General features: G+C 42.6%; 1 protein-coding gene across 2 annotated transcripts in view; it reads right to left on the bottom strand.

Annotated features, from left to right (window-relative positions):
* Positions 1-416: 416 nt before the first annotated feature.
* The window catches only part of DCX (doublecortin), a 71,376-nt gene continuing 48,924 nt past the window's right edge, over positions 417-22,868 (bottom strand). Inside the window, exons 3-6 of one of the 2 annotated variants that reach the window (XM_058814184.1) lie at positions 15,673-15,775; positions 10,866-10,988; positions 3,687-3,781; positions 417-1,272 (exon numbers count right to left, since the gene is read on the bottom strand). In XM_058814184.1, coding sequence (XP_058670167.1) covers positions 1,216-1,272; positions 3,687-3,781; positions 10,866-10,988; positions 15,673-15,775 — 378 coding nt within the window. In that variant the 3' untranslated portion in view covers positions 417-1,215. Of the gene's footprint in view, positions 1,273-3,686; positions 3,782-10,850; positions 10,989-15,672; positions 15,776-22,868 lie in introns of both variants that reach the window. The other variant, XM_058814183.1, reaches the window with a different exon arrangement.

Raw genomic sequence — 22,868 nt, 5'->3', positions numbered from 1 at the left:
AGTTTCTTAAAATACAGGTTTTTAGAACACCACAAAACTTCATTTGTTATATAAGTAGAGAATCTGGCCATAGTTAGGAATACTGAAGTGTAAAAAACCAAATACGTAGTCTTAAACATTACAAAAACTATCAAAACATTCAATATTTTGAACTGACCATTTCCCCCCCCCTACACGTGTCTGTTTTGGCAGTGATGACAGGATTTCTAAACTGAGTTGCTGTTATTATTGTTCTGCAGTTGTGGTTGGTTTTTTTTGTACATTTTTTTTTTTCTGAACGTGTTTTTTAAACAAAAGAAAATTACCAGCTTTTATAAAAAAGAAGGAGCTTGAATCCTTACTCCCAAAACACAGATAAAAGGTTTTCCTTTATAAAAAGTGTATTGATTTTTTTTTGCTATAAAAAGTGACCTATAGGGTGTCAAACCTGAAAACAAATTCTCACAGTGTTTTCAGTGTTGGCTGTTCACAAGGCATTACTGTTACAAACAGAGATAGAGAGATACCATAGGGGAGGTATAAATATTTGTTACCAGCTAGCAGCATTGCATGTGGAAGATGTTCTACACCAGATAACTCAGCTGATTTATGGGGGTTTTTGCTTAATTATTTTTAAAAAATCCCAAACAATATTTGAATAATTTGAATTATTGTACTAACCTTACTTAGCATCTGACACAATCGTTCCTAATCTCATCCAAGCTTCTGCTGGCATATTAAGCATCCAACTAGAAATTCCCTTCCTGCTCTCCACAATAAAACCAAGACTCTTTAGAATGCAGGTGCCAAAACTGGGGCTGTGAATGAGGAGCAGGTGAGCTGGCAGTTTGCACAGGTGGGGAACATCACCTGCAAACTGCCCAGCAAGGGCTCCATTCGCACACCTCCAGGGGAACTACTTTACTAACACCAGGAAAACCACATGGTTGCAGCAGCAGAGGAAACAACAGAAGAAAATGGGAAATGCACAGAATCCTTGGCACGGAGGCCCCAAATTTCTCACAATGCCCATTTTGCACCCCTGTGACTTAAGAAGAATGGTATCCCTCTATCTCTATAGACTGGCAGGTGTTGGTTTGTGGCACAGAGAGGAGAAATCACAGAACAAAAATGACATTTAACTGCTTGTCCTTTGACTTGAAAGCACCAGTCACCGATCTGCTTGTGTGGCAGAGGAACTTTGCTGTATCCCAAATGCAACGTGGACATCTCGCTCTACATGGAGTCTCCCAGGGAATCCGAGTCATCCAAAGACAGAGGCAGGTACAAGTCCTGTAGGGAGAAAGGGGAAAATGTTAACCTTCACCATCAGCTCCCACACTTGGCCACGCAAAGGGAAGCAGCTGAGAGGCTGAAATTCACATTCCAGAGGGTGGAATGTGCTGGTGACTGGGCTGGGATTACCAGAATCCAGGGAGCTCCGGGCTAAAATCAAGGCAGGCTCCTTGCACAGAGGAACAAGAGCATCTCTGTTCCTGATGATTGGTCAGGGATAAGTTTCAGGCGTTTTTTTATTGTTCTGGATCAATGTGTCCATTCCAGCAAGTGCATCTTTGTTCCTGATGACTGGCCAGGAATAAATTTCAGAACTGTTTATTTTTATTACTCTGGATCAATGTGTCCATTCCAGCAAGTGCATCTCTGTTCCTGATGACTATTCAGGGATAAGTTTCAGAAGTGTTTTTTTATTGTTCTGGATCAATGTGGCCATTCCAGCACATGCATGAAAGAGCAGCATCGTTCCTTAAACACATCTCTTTAAACCTGAATCCAAAATAAAGAGTCTTACCTTGGTTTGACAGCTGCCCTCAGGACAAATCTCCAGGAAAATCACATGTTCCATGGTTTATTCTTTATTTTAAGTGACTTCTAATCAGTTGGAAAGGTTAATAAAATAATCTCAAGTTTGTTATTTGGATCAAATGCTCAATGTAAAGCTTTTGCTGTGTCCCTTTCTGGTGTAACCATTTCATTGTATTTGTTAAAAGTTCTGTGCGGGACAAGGTACAGGAATGAGCTCAAGAGGTCTCCTGGGACCTTTTTGAGCTCTGACCCATACACAGGTAATAACTGTGAGCAAAATGAAGAAAAAACCAAGTATTTGGGAAAGAAATCCCAGAAATCTTGATATAAGAAGCGGTAAAGTAGGACTTTGTGGTGAACTCAACCTAAGCATTTATCACTTGAGCTTTAAGGAGAGAAAAGTGGTTTCACCATAAGCAGGAAATTGCTTCTGGGAGAAAGACAATGATGCATGAATATTCTGGTAACCTAAAATGCTGAATTAGTGTTTGCTGATTGGCTTAACTTAGTGGAGAAAATCATAGCTGGGTTGGCTTTGCCCTCAGCGGTCTCCATCTATTACAAATGGTCTCAGGGCTGCACTGGAAAGGTCATAAATCAGCCAGCTGCAAACATACATAAAACATTAAAAAGGTGAGTTTTACTTGTCTTGAGCAAGAAACAAATCCTCATCTCCAAAGCTCTCAATGAGATGGAAAGTCTGGAAAATACTTATTGTTCCTAATGCTGAAGCAAAGGATGCAGGTTTGCAGCATTACTGCTGCTGAAGGGATGAACTCAGACCATGGGCCGGATTCTGTCCTCAATTATAAATGAATAATAAATCTGGACATATTGTGTTAAATTTGGTGTGTTTTCTCAAACTTAGAGTGAGCAGCTGAGAACAGAGTGAGGTCCTGAGGAAAACACAGTTTGCATTTGGATCCAGCTATGCCTTTGTTAAACAGAATTGGTTCAACCATTGCAAGCTGCCCCACGGTGGGTTCCACGTGGCTGCTGACTGCAAAACCTCAGCACCACCAGAATTTTTAAATTACTCTTCAAAATCTTTGAGTCAATGCTTTCAGAGTCAGGCTGAGAGGTGGATTCTGTTTTACTAAAGAGAAACCCACCTGACTTCCTCTCACACCTACTTTTGTGCCCAAGTTCCAATTCCCAGAACAAGTGAAAACTGTTGGAAGCAGCACTGTGGCTATTCCAGAAATGCAAAGGCCCACAGAAATGAAAGTCAGAACTCAGCACACAGTGGCCCTGAATAACAGGAACTGAACAAGCTGTGACAGCTGCTGTACCTTTTAAATAAATCAATGCATGAATTATCCATGAGCCAGCACAGGTTTCCTGGTCCCTGCCAGGATGCTGTGCTACCTGTTGGCCTGTTCCACAGCACAATTACCACACCATCTGTAAGAATCACCTGATTCCTGTAAAACAGAGCACTGCCTTAAATAATTTAAAAAAAAACTTAAATTCTTCAGGAGCATCATTAAAGTGATGTCTGAGAGCTCCAGTAACATTTGTGTTGCTTCTGCTCTTTAATGGGCCTGATTTGCCAGCACTTGAAGCTTTTCAGGCCGGGAGGGTTGACATGAAACCACATCCATCAATGATTTTTTCAAATAGTGGCACAAGCTCATGGTTAAGTTGTCTCCACTGATCCCTTTGGATGATCTCCAGCACACATTAACAACTCCAGGGGAGGAGTCAGGCTTTGCTCACCACCTGGCCCTAAAGGACAACTTTTACAGGTGAAGAGCCAAACTGCCCTGTTTGAACATGAGTTGTTGTTATTCTTCCAGAGGATATGGCCATGACATGAGTGTCCCCCAGAGCTGAGGGGCTGAGGCAGAAGGAGGTGTAGTAAGGTATAAGAAACGTAATACCTTGTGCTTGCGGAGGCTCCCGGGGCTGGTGGGCGTGGAGATCGGCGACTGCTTGGACTTGGGGGTGGACAGCTGGCTGCTAGAGGTCCCGTTGGCTGCCAGGAAACAGAACACAAGCTGGACATCAGGCAAACAAGGGTGTCGCAGACATCTTTTAATGAAAAATCCTTTCTTTAGGATTTTTCCTCCTGAGAAGCTGAAAGGCCTCAGGAACAAAATGTAATCAATGGTTATCTGCTGCTGTGGAATGCAACAGGTGCATCTGGGATTGGTCTCATGTGGTTGTTTGTAATTAATGGCCAATCACTAGCTCGGGCAGAGAGTCCAAGCCACAAGCCTTTGTTATCATTCCTTTCTATTCTTAGCTTTGCCAGTCCTCTGATGAAATCCTTTCTTCCATTCTTTTAGTATAGTTTTAATGTAATAGATATCATAAAATAATAAATCAGCCTTCTGAAACATGGAGTCAGATCCTCATCTCTTCCCTCATCCTAAGACCCCTGTGAACACCCTCACGCAAGGGGAAGGGTTTTCCCCTTTGGGGAGATGGAAGGTCTCCGAACATTTAACACCAAGGTTTATTCGTGTTCGCAGGAGGAAAAAAAAAAACAAAACAAGTGAACAGCATAGCTTTAAACATAACTCAAGGATTCCAGCTGCAAAATACAGGGAGATACAAAATAAATAGAGGGAGCAATATTTCACACAACAAATACTCACCAAGACAATCCAAGGCACATATCATCAGAAAAACCGAAAGACAATTTCTGTGTTCTCAAACTGTTTAAGTGCATGAATGGAAACCAGAGGCTGAAGATATCCTGAATCTTACCCAAGCAATGTCAAATGTCAATGATAGACATAAAAATTAGACAAACAGCATCATGGAATGCCCTGGCTGTAGTTGCTGTGGGTGGGATTAAGTGACCAAAGAGCCTGATAGAATTATGCTTTCAATTGTGACAGCTGAATCTACAAATCAGTTACTTAAAATTCATCAAGTACTTGAGTGTCTGGAGGAGACTGAAGAAGTGTATAAAGTATCATAGAGTAAAATGTGTGGATATTGTATTTTTAAGAGCCAAACCAGCACAGCTCTTGCTTTAAAGCCTCACAAAACCTCACTGCTCTTCTCTGTTACCTCCTTGTGAGGAACAGGGGGAGCTCAGCTTTGCAGCAAAGGCAGAGGTCAAGCAGGTGTGAAAAGAAACATGTGCTTGTGAAAAATGCATATTTTATGATTGGCTTTTCGCAAATATTAAAATGAATATTAGATGTGTTGTGTTAGAAAGTAATGCTGTACTAATTCTCTTAACTACTGTGTTAAATATAGTTTTAGGTTATAAAAATTGTTAAAATAGAAACTATGCTATGTAGGATACTTTTTTTAAAGAAAGGACTTGCAGTGAGATAGCAGCCACAGGACACCTGAATCTTTCAGAGAAAGAGAATTTATTGCTCTCTTATCAGAAGAAATGAACTTCTTCCCGCCTCGAAGGCGCTGTCAGGATTCAGAGGAAGAAGCTGATGATGACCAGACAGAATCCTGTGTTTGAATGGAATTTATGCATCATGTATGAAGTGTATGAATATGCAACAGGCTGTTGTTTTTAAGGGTTAATCCTCCGTTAACGTGAGTCCTTTATTGGGCTGGTGCTGCTCAGAAAGAGGAACCCAGACTGTCTGTAACTCTTTGTCTTTATTGTCTCATATTATCCTAATTCAAATTGTCCAAATTATTATTCTAATTGTATTACTATTTTTATAACCATTTTATTACTATTAAACTTTTAAAATTTTAAAAACAAGTGATTGGCTTTTTTCACATGCTCAAAGCCCTGGGACAAAGGAGGAGCTGCCAGCACCTAAAAGCAACAAATTCATGGTGATGTGGCTCCTCTGCCTTCACATCCATCCTTACCTGTTGCAAGAGGAGGGTATTCATCACACACAGCTTTTTTCCTATTACAAATGCACCTAACTGAGGAAATGAATATTTTTAAAAGGTGGTAGAAATAATGATTTATAGATAATTGGGGAACAGAGTGACACTTCACCTCCTTATCTTACTCAAACCATGCTTTATTGATAGTGGGAAAAATCCGTTCTGGAAAGGCAGGAGCTGTTTCCTGCTGGCTCCTGCACTGAGCTGTGCCACTCTACAAAATGAGCTGCCCTCCAGGCTGGTGGGAAACAAAGTAGAGTTCTCTAACTGTATGCCAAATAATGAAGGCAATTCAGTAAAAAAAATAACTTGGAACTCTTTTATGTTTTATTTCACTGAGTGAATTTGTGTTTCCTATTAGAGAAAACGTGGGGAACAAGAGGACTGATATAATCTCCATTAGCTAGAATCCATTTCCAATTTCTAAAATGCCTCTTGCTTTATCTCCAATTGTCACTGATCCTAAGCTGAAGAATGCCACCTAACAACTCTGCAAGAAACTCCAATTTCCTTTCCATAAACAAGACTGGAACAACAGCAGAGCCAGTGTGCAGCAAAATGAATGTGATTGCTGCAGGGCAGGACAGAAATTCCCTAATACAATGAGAGTTTTAAGTGCTACAGCAGGCATTGTAAATATTTTATGAGCATCAACAAAAAACCAGATGTGACATCCAAATCAGAAATGGAATGAGATGGATGGATATCATTACAAAGACAGCAGAATTTTGCAGCAGGAGCAACAATGAAGAAGCCCAGTTAAATTTTCTTTGCCTGCTAATGAAGAATAGTGCTCATAAGCAAACTTGCCTTTTCCCACCATTTTATTCTTTGTGCATTATGGCTTATTCATGGCATTGTATTTGCTTTGCAGCATCAATTTACCTTAATATGTAATATACTTTAATTTCAGGAGCATATGCACTTTTTTTCCAAAGGATCCTCACCTCCCCCTGTGCATGAGGCACTTTTTACTCAGGAGAGAAATCAGGCTTGTCAGCACATGAGAGGGAGGATGGAGAATATTCCTGTTGTGTTTGAGATGAGAGATCCAGGGAAGCTGAATTCTCTGTCTGCTTCCCCCACAGATATTTCAGAATCACAGAGTGGTTTGGGTTGGAAGGGATCTTAAAGCTCATCCCAATCCATGTCCCAGGACCTTCTACTGTCCCAGGCTGCTTCAAGCCCCATCCAACCTGGCCTTGGGCACTGCCAGGGATCCAGGGGCAGCCACAGCTGCTCTGGGCACCTGTGCCAGGGCCTGCCCACCCTCACAGGGAACAATTTCTTGTTTATGTCTAAACCTGCCCTCCTTTAGCATAAGTCCATTCCCCCTTTGTCCTATCACTCTATGCCCTTGTCAAAAGACCTTCTTCAGCCTTTTATAAGGCCCTTTTTTAGGCAGTGTTGGAATTTTTTGGGTGGTATGGAATCGTTCACTGAGTGCTGCTTAGGTTTGCTGGGGCTCTGGATCCAGAGTTAATTGTCCCATTCCAGCTTTAGCCCATGCAGTCCCACCCTGCTTGTTTTTCTCTCTCAGCCCTCGGTGTTTGTGCTCTTGGGCTGAGATTTGGATCATTTGTCCTTGGTCCCCAGCTGGAGCAGGAATTGTTTTGTCTCCCTGCTCTGTGCACAGAGCTCACCATCCCCTCATATGAAGCCCAGACCCACCCACTAAAGCAGCACAGAACCTGAGAAATATAAAAGCCAAAACCTGAGGCTTCATGGCATCCCCCAGACATCTGCTGCCTTGGACACACTCATCCATAATGACCCCTGGGAGCAGCCCTGCAGCCAGGACAGACAGACACTCTGGGTCTGTTTGCTAATTGCTGCTGCCTGCTGAATGTGCTTTTGTCCCTCTGTCCATTAGTGGACTGAGACATTAAAGGTCCTGCAGCAGCCTCAGAGCCCTGCTCCTATCCTCCCCAAGCCAAATCAAGGCAAAGACATTTTCAAATTTCAGTGACTCTGTCCTGGTTTTAATAATCACAAGCTCTCCCATCACAGCACATGTTTTTATACATCTGAACCCTTGTTTGGCATGTCAGTTTGTGTAAGATAAATTCAAGTTTTTATAACAAAGAAAGAATGGTAAATGACATCATTATTTTCTCTCCTGTACTTCTCCCCTGAGATTTAGCTCTGGCTTTTGCTTAGCCTGACTCCTTATTGGAGCAGCCTGTTAAAGAAATTCTGCCAAACTTCATGCTGACCCTACTCTGTTTGAATCTCATGGATCAGAGCAGAAGAACAGAGGCTCCTCATGCCCAGTTTTTCTCTGCCATGTTAGGAGAAGGAATTGGCTGGTGCCCTGCAGGTGAGGTTTGTATGGATGTCACTGCTCTGACCTGGCTCTTTTAGCAAAGCTGAGTCCCTAGGAAGAAAGACTGAGGTTAGAAATACACAGAAGCTTTGTAATGACTCAAATTCTGCCAGAAATCCACTGGCATTGCTTAGGAAGGACAGATATGGGTTGGGTGTTCGTGAGGGAAGGGAGAAAGGATTTCCTTGGGAATACAAGGATTGGGGTGAGTTCCCATCTCCTCAGAGCAGGGAGACATTTCTTTCTTCTACTTCATTCATTTAATTTTCATTCATTCATTTAAATGACTGCATGGTAAGAGAAATGCACCGTGCCAAGAAAACAATTTTTAAATTGCTTCTGTGGATTTGCCACCTCACTTTTTTGGATATCCTGGGAGCTGAAGGGCTCTGGCTGCCTAAAGGGATTGAGCTTTTCAGTGAGGCTCACTGTGAGGTGGGTTCAGACTCCTCTCACCCAAAGATTCCCCTCCAAACCTGCCCAGACATCAGTGCCCAGATATGTCACAATGGCCTTGGAGACCTTGGTGGGAGAATAGGATACAGAAACCTGCACAGAAAAGAACTGGGAAGAACAGAAACAACACAAAACCAAGGAAATGCTCATGAGTTTTCACATGACAACCACAGCAGAGGGAAAGATAACAAAGACAAAAGGTACAAATGGGTAGGAGAGCAAACACAGAGCAGAAATATTGCATATATTTGAAGTAAAACTGCTTTTAAATAGTTTCACACATTAAATGAGTGAGATTCTGGGGGGAAAACTAGGTCAGATCATCTTTTATTAATCAGACTTCATTCAGCTTTCTTTGCTTTTTGAATGTGATAACTCCAAAATCTCATCTAAATGTAAATATTGGTTCTTATAAGATGTGTAAATCCACTTAGTTTATTACCAGTTCAATACAAGAATACAAAATAGTATTCTCTTTTCTCTCTGTCCTGAGAAAACAAGAGTCTTCTATTTTTTCAGTACTAAAAAAGCTCAGTCTTTTTTATTCTTATTAAGCAGGACAAGTGCCATTTTTTCCTTTATTGAAATTACAGGAAAGCACGAAAGACTCTTGTCTGGATGGATTAAAGAAACCTGATTTGCTCTTCATTACTGACCTTAACTCCAGGAACTGGTTATTGTTCAGCCTTTCTGGTTGTTTCAATCTCCCCCTGAAAAGCTCTGCTAAGTGTGTTCATTAAAGCTCATCAGATGAGTCACCATCCTGGGCCTGGAGTGCCTCAATCAGTTAAAATCAGGCACACAATAATTGCCATTTCATAATAAACCCTATGCTCATGCAGTAAGCTCTGCTTCTGGTGGGAATCAGCACCTGATGCTTGTAGAGGAGGTTTAAAGCTGCTCATGCATGAGCCGACTCCCACAGCACTGAGTGTTACTTCTGGGTTTTTGTAAATCACATTTCCCATCGTGCCTTCAGTGTGCCCACACAGCTTCAGCAGGCATTTGGGACTGTGGAAGTGGGTAAATTATGGCAAGCCTGAGTTTGAGAATAGCCATTCCAACAATGGAATCTTGAATAAAAACTTTATGAATGCAAAATCACCTCAGAGAGAAATATTGTTTGAAAAATACAGACTCTTGGCATGTGCCAACCCATTTCACACTGTCCCTTTAGGTAGCTGAAGAACACCCACACACCCTAAACAAATGAATTGCCTCCTGAGGGAAATTCTTCTGACTGCTGCCAAGAGAATTTTCTGACTAATAATCCCATTTCTACTGATGGTCAGCTGTTGTGTGATGTTCCCATGCAATATGCAGCACGTTAGCATGATGGTGAAAAGGAATTTCTGGTTTATGTCACCTGTGTGATGCTGTGGGACACCTGAACTCAAGCTATGAAGCTCTCCTGGAATTCTGACATGTTTAATTGATGATTTGGCAGTTTTAGTGAGAGGCCATGTCTGGTTCTCTTTTGGAACATCTGAAGGGTGGTGATGGACTGAGAGTTGGTGATCTGAGGGATGGCAACTGAGTTGAGAGTCCAAGGTTTTGTCTTACTGTGATGTATTGGGAACTTGGTTGGGGGGAGGAGGAATGTTTGGAAGGTTTTCATCCTGAGTTCTGTGTGTTTCTTTTATATATTGTAAGTTAATAAAGTTTTTTTTTCCCCTTCTATTCCTAAGCTGGAGCCTGCTTTGCTCTGTTCCTGGTCACATCTCACAGTAGACACCAGGGAGAATGCATTTTCATGGGGGCACTGGCATTGCACCAGCATCAAACCGTGACATTTTTGGTCAATCATAGCCCCAGAAACTCTCCATGACTCTAAAGACTGTCAATTACCAGAATCACTGCAATATGCAGCCCAGCCTTGGATTGACAGCCCTGCAGCTCCCCACATGTGCTGCCAACCCAGGTGCTGCTGCAGAAGGAGGGAAACCATTTCAAATGGTGCAAGCTGCTGCAGCAAATTAGGATTCCCATTTTCCCTCTCTTCCATTACTGGATGAGTGTCTCAGTGTCCCATCAATAAACCCATCAGCAGTTCTGCAATTGCAAGGTCACTTGTCTCCTTTAAATAAAGATTGCGAGGAGCCACTCCTGACCTGTGCAATAATCACCATTTGCTTTGCACAGGAGGTCACCCTAAATCACTCTGTATCTGCAGGGACCATCTGGGAGCACTGTGGGCCTTGATTTCCTGCCTGGGGAATAGAAACTTCTTTTAAAATACTTTTTGGGGAAGGAGCTGTGAGCCTGTGGCTGGAACAACCCCAAGCTGCAACCGCACTTCACCAACCAGGAGATTCCTTCCTAATATTTAATAGCTTCTTGTTTCCAAGAGACACCCAAGTTTTCTTTACAAGCACAGGGAGTTTGTGCTTTTCCCTGGAGCACAGTGGAAGGCAAACACCAAGAAACAATCACTCACCATCTTGGTGGTTACCTGAATCGGCCGGGGACTTGCTGCGGCGCATGGGCGCGGGGCTCTTGGCCGAGCTCTTCTGAGGGGTGGGCGAGGATTTGCTGCCCGTGGCACCTGCTGGGCTCCCCTTCATCACCCGGCACTCTGGGGGAACACAGACACACCTGGTTATGGCCCTGCTGTGAAACAGCTCGGTGCCTGGTCCCCAGAGAGATGCAGGAAATGCCAAGGGCAAGGGAAAAGCTGAAAAGCTGATATTGTCCCTTGTTCTCCAGGGCTGAAGGGAGACTCATCAAGGCGAGGGCAAAGAGAACAGCTCTGCTCCTCTAGAGGAGGTGCTGAGACTCTGTGGGTGCCAGGCTGGCTCCCACCAAACATTTTCTGCCCTTCCCTTGGCTCTCCTGAGCACAAGGAAAACGGCCAACACTGACTGAGGGAACACTCAAGAAAATTCAGTTATTTTGCTGTAACCCTCCCATGTCGCAGACATCTTTTATGAAAAATCCTTTCCTTAGGATTTTTCTCCTGAAAAGCTGAGAGGCCTCAGGAACAAAATGTAAACAATGGTTATCTGCTGCTGTGGAATGCAACAGGTGCATCTGTGATTGGCCCATGTTGATGTTTGTAATTAATGGCCAATCACAGTCAGCTGGCTTGGACTCTGTCTGAGACACAAGCTTTTGTTATCATTCTTCTTTCCTATTCTATTCTTAGCTAGCCTTCTGGTGAAATATTTTTGTCTATTCTTTTAGTATAGTTTTAATGTAATATATATAATAAAATAATAAATCAGCCTTCTGAAACATGGAGTCAGATCCTCGTCTCTTCCCTCATCCTCAGACCCCTGTGAACACAGTCACACTCCCGTGAAGACCCAGTACCAGGAATGATGAGTGCCCTTCCTGCAGGTGCAGAAAGCCAGCAAATAGCTCATGGTGTGCTGTAAATGAAGCCTCCAAGTGGCAGATGGGGCAGCTGCCCCAGGAGGCTTTCACCCAGCTGGAACCTGCCTCTTCTGTCCTCAACAAGCTGCAACTCTTCAGATGCACACAGCAAAGGAGACAAAATGGTTTTACAAAGCACATCCTCTGTCCTGGCCACTCCTCCCTTTCAGCAAGGTTTGTACAAACAAGCCCAGCTGATTTATGTACTGGAAGATGTGAGCAGATGAGGACCCCAACTGTGCTTCCTTAAAAACTAAATAGGCCAGGAAGAGTGGAAAATGTAAACATGATCCACAGAGTCCTGCAGAGGGGAACTGAAATGCTAACAAAGCTCCACGTGTCCCAGGATTTCAGGCATGCCTGATCTTCAGAACTGGGTTTTATTTACATTGAGAGCTAACAGAAAAGGAACTTTCCACCCCTCAAGTTATTAACTTAACCCAGTTAAGAAGAAGGCAATAAAAAAGGGATTTCCTTTTTGTCAAATGTTAGCTGGTTCCACCTCATCTCCTCCAGCAGCTTGTCCTCACCAAGATGTGAAAAATGTGTGTTTTTTACAGATGTGAGTTACGTGTTCCTCATGCAGGCAGTTTTTTATGGAAAAGTTCAGCTCAGCCCCACATGCTCCACACTGAGGCCCCCTAGAATGGAGTCCCCAGTGGAATTAAGGCAGCACAGAGCAGATAAATAATTGGTCAACCAAAATCAAGCTGTATGACCTAAATGTATGTGTTATTTAATTATATATCAGTGTATCTATGAAAATGTAATTGGCTTCAATTTTTCCCCAGGCTTTGCTCATTCTCAGCCAGCCAAGGCTCCATCTCTGCTCCTTCTGGATGGTTTGAGAGAGTTTTGCTGTTGGGCCATGCAGCACAAGAATGCCAGGAGAAGAGGCCTTGTGCCCCAGGGATGCTGCAAGAATTAATCCTACAGTCAGTTTATTTTCTCTCCTGCTAAACCAATTTTGGAAATTCTAAATCAGGGATAGAAAAAGTTGTGGGTTTTTTTTCTTCAAAAATACTTGGATTCTCACAGATGATGTCACTTGAAAGGCTTGTAGAGGTCCAGCCCCAATATAGCCCCAATTTTTTGGAGCTATATTATACATGAAGAGCAGTACTGGTGCTGTGAGGGGACTCAAAGGGTGTCAGGCAGCTGTGTTTAGTCACCTGAATTACTCACTAAAAAAAAAACCAAAATAAACTAAAAAAGTAAAAATACTTCATGTTAGGTCTTTGCAAGAGCTTCCAAATTTATGCTCTTCCCAGGGGAGTAATTCCTTGGAAGGAAACCTGGCTTTGCATTTTCCAGCAGAGAAAGGCTGACTCTGAGGAATTCCTCCAGCTCAGCCCTTGGCAAGTCTCAGAGGCAATCCCTGAGCTTTTGCAGGAGGTGGAAACCTGGCTGTGCTGAGCTTGGTGTGAAAAGGCCTCTAAATGTCACCAAAGTGTGACATTTCCACAGTGCTGAAACCAGGGGGTACAAAAGGGACAGAGCAATGTCATCTGGAAGGTGCTCAGAGCAGGATTAGAGGGTGGAAGCTCTGGTGGGCAGCCAGGAGGAAAAAGATGACATAATCCTCTCTTGTGCTGCTTCTCTTTTTGTTTCCTGATGTCCTGCCAGAGTGAACATAATAACCAGCAATCCTGGAGTGTGTCATCCAAACAGGCAGGAGAAATTTCCCCATGACAGAGGAGATTTTATGAAGTGACACTCATCTGCAAAACCTCAAGATTTGCAGCTCTCCTGGCAGCAAATGGATGGAAGGAGGAAGGGTGATGGGTGTGCAACGGGGAAACACTGCTGGGGCTCCTCATCTGCTCCCTGGGAGCTGCAAGGCTCCTCCAAAAACACCTCTGGAGCTGCTCACTGCCTTCCCAACAGCAAACTTGGCTTTTTCCTGCCAGAGAGATCCAAGCTGGAGAAGTGAGCAGTGCCCAGGAGTGGAGGCAGAGGGCTGGGATTTCCATCCAGTTGTTCTGCATCCAAGCTGTTTTCCAGCGTGGAGCTCCCTGTGGAGCTGACTCAACTGCTGAGTGGTGAAAAACAACGAGAGGTGCAGCTCACTGATCACTTCCACAGGCTTTATTCTCCGCCTGCAAAGTCTCAGCTGAACCTTGGAAGCTTCTTTTGAATTACCCCAAGACCATCAAATGGGTTCATCTGGAGTACACAGGTCAAAAGTACCTAAAGAAGCACTTTAGAAGCACTAAAATAAAATCAGGCTTGCAAGGGAGTAATAAAAAAGTCGGTGTTTGGAGATTAGAGGCTGCTTGGCTTCCTGGCATCCAGCAAAAATCCTCTTTGGTCCTCAATACTGAGCCAGTTTGCAGTTTATAGGACAGGATGAGGCTTGTGTTCCTCACACAACATACCTAGAGCTTTGGGAAGTGTGCCTAGATGCTTGGAGAGCATATTTTTTTCTGTTTAAATGGTTAAAATGACATTAATTTCCTCTTGCTGCACTCACTGGCACCTGCAGACAGGCGGGTACAGTTGCCAGGTGGGGTGGGTGGTAAGGCCTACAAGTAATCTCTGTATATTCTGTAAAATCAAAGATTTCATGGTGTAATTGATCACAGAGACTCACATTATTACAGACTTCTGGCAGTGGTGACAGGGAAAAATAATGGTGCTGTCCCAGTCATGCCCCCAAAAAGGGAATTATTGCCCTGCTTTTTGAAACAGCAGAAGTAAGCAGTGGAAATGTGATTTTTTTTTTCAACTGTTTCTTGTTTCCATTTTTAATTTGCATGTGTCTACATAAGGATGATTAGCTCTCAAGAAAAATGCACCTATCTGAATGTGACTGGAGAAAATTGAAAATATAAACACTCCGCGATTTTGCAGTAAATGTCAAAATGCTCCAGGATTTAATTTATTCTGACTATATCTCAATCAGTATTTGCCTGATTATAATAGTGCTGACTGGATAAGTATCCCAAAAGGATGTTAAGTGTTATAGCAGCCTTCTTGAGCCAGGTTTCATAAGCTCTTGGAGGTCTATAACACACCCAAGATAGCTCAGCTACCCTTGGAGACATAAAAATCAGCAGGATGGCTTCTGCTGCAGTGTTGGAAACAAAAAGGTTTAAGAAAAGGCAAAATAACAAACAGAGAAAAAACCAAGCCAGTTGCAAGAGGTTCTTGCTCTTGGTAAAACGCCCCACAAAAGCCATTAGTTTCTTTGCTCACTTCTATTTCTAGTAAATTGCCCAAGTGAGACTTTTTAGCTTCTGTCCAATTGGCTATCCTTAAGTTTGAAATGATGTCCCCATAGCCTCTGAAGTGGCTTTTTTCAAAGAGAGAAACTTCTGGGCTTCTTTTATTTTGAAGAGACAAAGGATAGCTTTGTCACTCCATCAACAGAAAACATATTTGTCGCAGACATCTTTTATGAAAAATCCTTTCCTTAGGATTTTTCCTCCTGAGAAACTGAGAAGCCTCAGGAACAAAGTGTAAACATTGGTTATCTGCTGCTGTGGAATGCAACAGGTGCATCTGGGATTGGCCCATGTTGGATGTTTCTAATTAATGGCCAATCACAGTCAGCTGGCTTGGACAGAGAGTCTGAGCCACAAACATTTGTTGTCATTCCTTCTTATTCTATTCTTAGCTAGATTTCTGAGGAAATCCTTTCTTCTATTCTTTTAGTATAGTTTTAATGTAATATATATCATAAAATAATAAATCAGCCTTCTGAAACATGGAGTCAGATCCTCATCTCTTCCCTCAACCTGAGACCCCTGTGAACGTGGTCACACACATTCCTAGAGTTAAATTCCATGTACTGGGTCTCATAAAGCAGACCAGAAGCATTGAGCTCAGACAGGAGCAGGGAAGGGCAGTGCAGTAGAGGATCAGGGTGGGTTTGACGTTACCGCTCTCGTCCAGGGAAAAGTCGTCCTGTGCATAGCGGAACTTCTCAGGGCCACAGGCGATGAACACATCATCATCCCCAAAGAAATCGTGCAGACAGGTCACCTGCAGAGAGAGCAGAGGCATGCATTTTAGTGGTAATTAATTACTTTATTATACTACATTATTCTATACTATGTTACACTATGTTACATTACATCTAAACAGAATCTGCCAAGCATTCAGCTGCAAGAGCTTGAATGAGGGATGTGGGACTCCAGGAGCTCTCCAAAATACAGTTTATTCCATCCAAGAGTTACAGCATCCAGGGCTGTGGGTGACAGAGCTGTGCCTACAGCTGTCAGCTCCAGCTGCAGGCAGGCCTGGAGACCCTTAGTTTAGGTTACAATGCATTTTCTTTGCTGAGCATCTTAATACAGTAGAACCAATCTATACCTTAATTTTTACCTGTAGCCTGTCATAACTACTATAATTACCATATTCATGTTACTGTTCCCCAATCACGAAAAGTTAGTACATTACAGTTGAAGCTAGAAGTTGTTTTTCAGTTTTCTTGCAGTGGAAAATTCTGAGACCTTTTTTCTACTTGCCACATTTGCTGACTTGTTGCCTGCTCTCTTCCTGCTTGGTAAAAACATCTTCTTGTTTGGGGTGGGTTTATCCTTTGCTCTAAGCCATAAAAACCCCTTCTAACTAACACATCCTTTGCCTCCTTGGTTATCCAATAAGACTGGCTCAGCAATTCTTCTCTTCTATATCAAAACTTGCTTCCATCTCTATTCCTTCTTCAGATTCTACATTAAAAATCTTTCTGCCAAGCACACATATCTGTGAGACTTTCTTGTCAAACTTTCCTCCTTCCCAACACTCAGCTCTGCACACACTGCCCAGAATGTCATTACTGTCCCCCAACAATCCCAGCTCACAGACACATACCTGGGCCTGACAGGCCAAGGGAACAAAACACCATCACTCTGGGTAAACAATCTCCATATTGCATTCTACTTTAAAATCCCATCAGCTGGGAGCTCCTCCCCATTTTCAGCTAACAGATGTCGCAGACATCTTTTATGAAAAATCCTTTCCTTAGGATTTGTCCTCCTGAGAAGCTGGAGGCCTCAGGAACAAAATGTAAACAATGGTTATCTGCTGCTGTGGAATGCAACAGGTGCATCTGGGATTGGTCTCATGTGGTTGTTTGTAATAATTGGCCAATCACAGTCAGCTGGCTCAGACTCTCTGTCCAAGACAACAGCTTTGTTATCATTCTTCTTTTTCTATTCTTAGCCAGCCTTCTGATGAAATCCTTTCTTCCATTCTTTTAGTATAGTTTTAATGTAATATATATCATAAAATAATAAATCAAGCCTTCTGAAACATGGAGTCAGATCCTCATCTCTTCCCTCATCCTCAGACCCCTGTGAACACGGTCACAGAGATCTGCAGATTATGGACTTGCTTTAACATGGCAATTCCTAACAATATCCTGATATCCCAGATATCCTGACCAACAGTTGTGTCAGGAGCAGCACAGATGCTCATCTGCAGCCACCCCAGTGTGGAACAGCTCCAGCAGAGCCAGCCTGGGGCAGCCACACACCTGAGCACCCAGCAGAGCCCAGGGTGGCTTCCCAAAGCTCCACTTTCCCAGGAAATCATTCCAAGCAAGCCCAGGGTCAGCTCTGGTGTTTGTAATGGAGGGGAGAGGCTGAGAGCTGCTGCTGCTGTTGCTGCTGCTGAGCAGTGTTTTGCCATGTCTGGGCACTCAGAGGGACTGCAGAGAGCACTGGAGATAACCATGGGGAACTCACTGGAGGCAGAGCTGAGCTTCTCTATCTACCGATCTCTTGGAGCTGGACTGTGAAAAGTTAATTTCAAGCTCTAATAAATCAGCTCTAAAGAAGGCTTTTGGCTATCTCAATAAGGCTCAGTATTTCACACTGGTTAGTATAATGTGTAATTAAAGCACTGCCCATGAGTGCCAGCTCTGGTTACAATGCCAAACCTTAGTGAAAAGCCTTTTTTTCACATTGTCATGACTTTCAAAATGGAGCAGGCTGAAATCTGCTGTGGCTCTGATGATCAGAGTTAAAATTTCCTCTGCTAACTCCAGTGAATTCCTATTTTTGATTGTCTAAAATTAGATTGAAAATAGCTAACTTCATCTATAGAGAATTCTCCCAAAGAAAAGATGACATTTCAAACCAGCACTTGGTATTACAGCCCTCCCCCTGAGGATGTGTGGCACTGGTTCATTTGCAAATAATTGGGTTTGGCTCAGCACACCAGTTCCCATCCGAATGCTAAGTACCACGCTTGTGCCACTCAAAAGTCCTATGGGTTGCTCTGCTCCACTGTGCAGTTAAATCTGTGATCTAAACTCGGATCAAAAGGCTTCAGAAATTTCCCAGCCTTTTGCATGACATCAGAAAGGGCCCACAGATGCTTTTGTTGTCTCCAGGTCAGAAATTCAAATGTGGATTTTGTCCTTGACTTCCCACAGCCACCCTGAGCAAAAACAAAATCCAGGCAATCAAGAAAATCTTCAGATCCAAGGGTCCAAATGCGATGGAGAAGTCCCAGAGGGTCCAAGGACAGGAACCTGAATACATTTCAAACAGAGACACTTGCAATTCACTTTTCTGCATGCCTCTCCCTCCAGAGAGCAGTTATTGTGCATAAATACACACAGTAGTTATAGCTATATATATATAAAAAAGAATATATATATAAAATAATTGTGTTATACATATCTATGTACATAATAAATATAATATATATTATAGATATAATATATTATATTATATATAATATATAAAACAATATATACAATATGTACATTATAAATATAATATAATATAATATAATGTAATGTAATATAATATAATATAATATAATATAATATAATATAATATAAATAGTTATGAACAGCTGGTGAGCACTGGAGGCTGGTAGAGAATTCAATAATCTACTTGCTGAACTCTGAATATTAAGGAAACAATCACTTCTGCCTTCGCCCTATTTGTTCCTTTTTGGTTTCCTGTTGTAACTTCCACTACTCAGAGCTCACCACAACACAGCAGAAAGGACAGCCAAAACCCAATCCTAGTCTCCTTAAATAGTGCAAAACATTGCAAAATTCAGAAAATAGCTGGGCTCCTGTGCTATGGGGCCTGTAGCTCTGTTGCTTATGTTCACCACGTGTGTGGTATTTTCTATTTACCTTTTGTTTATTCAACCCCAGACCTTGATCACTGCCCTGAAACACGTCCCAGATGGGTTCCTGCCCTCAGGAAGCCACTGGAGTAAACTTTCTTTGGGAAAAAATGTGATTGCTCTGCTGGATCTGAGAGCACCAGAGCCAGCTTGACTGAGGGGGGCATGGAAAAAGGAAAATGGAAAAAAGAAACCCACCAGGAAAAAGCCTTGGATATGCTCATCCCTACAGGACGTGAAGCTGGGAAGTGGGGCCATGCTGGGATAACTGGTTTGAGACCTCATTAACAAGTATGGAACGTTTAAGGGTTGTTCTTGACAGGCAAGGCCAAACCTCTGCCTGCAGTAATGTTGGAGAGGCTTTTAGTGACTCCCAAATAACATTATTGGTCTTCTCTGCATTCTTGAGAAGTCTTTTTTCTGATGTTTCCTCCATTTACATAAATAAATAAATACATACATAGATAAATAAATACATAGATGATAGATAGATAGATAGATAGATAGATAGATAGATAGATAGATAGATAGATAGATATAGTACAAGTCTCCCCCCAAGTAGTGTAGACTTTTCTTTTTGAAAGAATATTTTCTGCTTTAGCTTACTTGGATCTATAATTATATCCAATAATTCACCTGGAACACCATGAAAAAAAAATCCCTGAAAGGCTCATAACAATAAAAAATTTACTCCAGATGACAACCTGAAAATATTTTTTGTAATGCTGTGTTTTCCTTTTCATTATAAATTTATTAAAGCACAGGACAAAAACCCAATAGTAGCCAGATAGTGCAAGGAGCAATGCTGCCACTTGAAAATGGTGATTTTGTTGGTGGCTGTTGTCATGCACCCTCAGCAATGACACCAGGAATCAGCAAAATAGGAAGAATTCGTCTTTCTGCAGTTTTCAGTCTTCAAGCATTCTCATCTATAATAAAAAAATTAAACTGGTGTTTATGGCTACAGTAGACAAGGTAAATAACATTGATTTCCAAGCATGCCTTTGTTTAAGGAAGGATAATATTGAATTTGAAATTCAGCACTGAAGGGACAATATTGACTTGGGAAAGGATCATACTGCATGAAATGTTTACTCTCCAATTCCTGTAGCTGAAGCAATTCCAAAGAAGGAAATCATATCTTCACAGCCCAGTCAATGAGGCACAAATTTATTTCTTACAAAGTCATTATTCCTAATAGGTCTGATGGTAGCATTTTTCTTTGTGCCAAGGTCTGATCTTTAAAAACCCTTATAATATATATTATGGAAGAAATAGAAGGTTGTAGAGATTAGTTTGCAATTCCTTAGGTTTTCCTTGTTAAATTAAATCCTTCTCTGCTTCTATGAGAAAAAGCTTCCCTGAGAGGGCAGCCTAGCTGGGGTTTCTGCAGTGAGAGTCCATCAGTGCCTGCTGCAGCAATTTTAATTGCAGAGAGGAAAAGCTGCAGCCTTGTGAGAGCTGCTGAGCCCCTGCCTCATTTTAATACAGCACTTGTAGAACTAAGCATTTTTCAGGATTTTGACAAAATGGAGTTTGCCTCACACACACATCCCTGTATGTGAGCTCACAGTTTGCTGAAATGCCAGAAATTCTGAGTTCACCCGGAAAAGGAGCAGTAAAACCACAGGATCTACACTGGCCCAGCTCAGAGCAACTGGCTGTCCCCAGCTTCCTCCAGGAGGCAGCAGCACTATTCAGAAACTGTGATTTATTAATAAATAAAACAATTGAAAAGAATTAGAAATGAAAAGTTTGAGGACTTCAGCCTCAGCCTGAATCACCCAGTGTCTTGGTTTGGAAAGACAGGAGTCTGCTAAGGAAGGCAGGAGCCTCCCCTGAAATGGAGAATGTAAACCCTCCCCACCCCTCCAGATTGCTATAAATTTTAAATTAAGGGGCTCTCAGGCAAAAATATGGGAGCAGGAAATAGCAGTTCTTTAACAGGGAAAAGAAAAAAAAAAGGATAAAATAAACAATGCAGTACACTAGAACAACACTGACAGAGTCAGAACCCAGCCTGACACCCTGTGGGTCAGGGTGTTGGCAGCAGTCCCATTGGAATTGTGGCTCAGCCCTCCTGCAGTGTCAGGGGTGGCTCTGCTGGAGCAGGATCCTGTAGAGAAGGATGGATTCTTCCTCTGAAGATCCAGTGGAAGGAGAGGCAGCTGCTGTTCCTCTGGGCAATCCCGTGGAGAAGCCTTGCTGGTGTCTCAAAACCTCTGGATTATATCTGGGTAGCAATGCTTGCCTCCTCCCTCTGGGCTCACATCTCCCAGTGGGATGCTGTAGTTCTTATCAGCCATGCAGTGACATTCAATAGCTGTTATCAGCAGATGTCCCCTCCCAAGGGAGGAGTGATTGTGGTCACTCAGAGAGAGATAAGGCAAACTGCCCACTTGACAAAGGTAATCTGCTATGCAGATGGTAATTGAAAACATCTTGCATTGCAATCTTTAACGCTCAGCAGTGCAGAGCCTGGGCTGCTTTGAAGGGTTGGGATTCCCCAGCTCCTTTTGCCCCTCTCAGCCCCTCCCTGTCCCTCACAGGTAATGGACACTGTCCCTCACTGTCCTTCACTGTCACTCCAGGACAATCATGGGCACAGCAGTGACAGAGGGTGAGCTGAACCATCCTCCTCATCCTTCAGAGAAGGGTCCTTTTCAGACAGAAAATGTTCTTATTTTCAGGTCTCACCCTCAGTCATAATTATTTTGTAAACCATTCTCTCTCCAATCTCCTTCCCATTTAGGAATTTAGGCAGCAGAACAGTGATAAGCACATAAGTAGCTTCAAAGTCCCTAAGTTTCTGCAAATCTAATGGTTATGTTCAAAGATAACAGATCTCCACTTGCTTTCTTTAAATCATCACAGTTCTTCAGCTTGTAGGCTTCCAAAGGCCAGAACAGGGGGAAAACTGTCTACAGAAAAAGCCAAAAAAGGGCCAAAAAGACCCCAGAAGACAATTGCATGCCTGCAAGAACAGAGATGAATTAAGACACACTTTTCTTGTCTAGGCTGCTTTGATAAGTGCTGTAAAATTGAACACGTCCAATAATCACATAAATACAATAATGTACTATAGGTGCCTGCTCATGTCCTTTCTCTCTCAGCACTGAGCTGAGCAAGTCAGACCAGCAGCCAGACAGGCACCAAGAGCTCACTGAGCTGAAAATGACACTAAAACCTCTTTAAACTCTGTTTTAACTCACATCAGCAATCTCAGGGATTTATTTACCCTCCATCAGCTGGACTCCAAGTCAGATTGGCAGTGGCCTGCTTGTTTCAGGTCTGAGGAGCCCAAGCCCTACATCACAAAGGAAATTGTGCTTTATGATGTGTCACTTGGGTGTCTGCAATCAGCAAAGCCCACACCAAACACACTCAGAGTGACCCACAGAAAGATTCAGAAGGAATATGGGAATTGATGAACATGGGTAGCAAGCTCCTCACCACACACCCACAAAGAAAAAAAATTTCAGAAGACTGAAGGGTTAAGGCAATGCAATGGAAAAAAAATATGTTGGTATTGGAATGCACAGCACTTAATGCATTTTTCTTTTTAACAGTCTGAAGACTGCAAGCCCAAAGCAGACACTGAATTGATTTACATTTTATTAGATTCTGGTTTCCTGCATTTAAAAATAAGAGATGTTTGGATTCAATTATTTCTTTAAAGTATGCACACACCCACTCAATAGTTTCCACATTTGCATTCACAGAAAGAGAATTACTTATCTGCTTTCCTGGAAAAAAAATACTACTTAAAATTGATAAGCAATAAAAAGAGGAGCAGGAAAAGCACAAATATGAACATTGCAGAGTGGACCCAGAGTACTCCTGCATGCCCAGCCTGTGTGACACAAATATTTTAATTGCACTTTGGGGAGCCCTCTCTGAGCCACCCAGCAGTGAGGGAAGGGGTTCTGTCACCTGTTCTTCCATCTCTGCCCCCCTGTGCCACCAAATGTCCACGTGGAGA

Source organism: Ammospiza caudacuta, chromosome 14 (genome assembly GCF_027887145.1).
Source record: "Ammospiza caudacuta isolate bAmmCau1 chromosome 14, bAmmCau1.pri, whole genome shotgun sequence".
Taxonomy (NCBI): domain Eukaryota; kingdom Metazoa; phylum Chordata; class Aves; order Passeriformes; family Passerellidae; genus Ammospiza; species Ammospiza caudacuta.
This window is presented reverse-complemented; position numbering and strand designations above follow the sequence as displayed.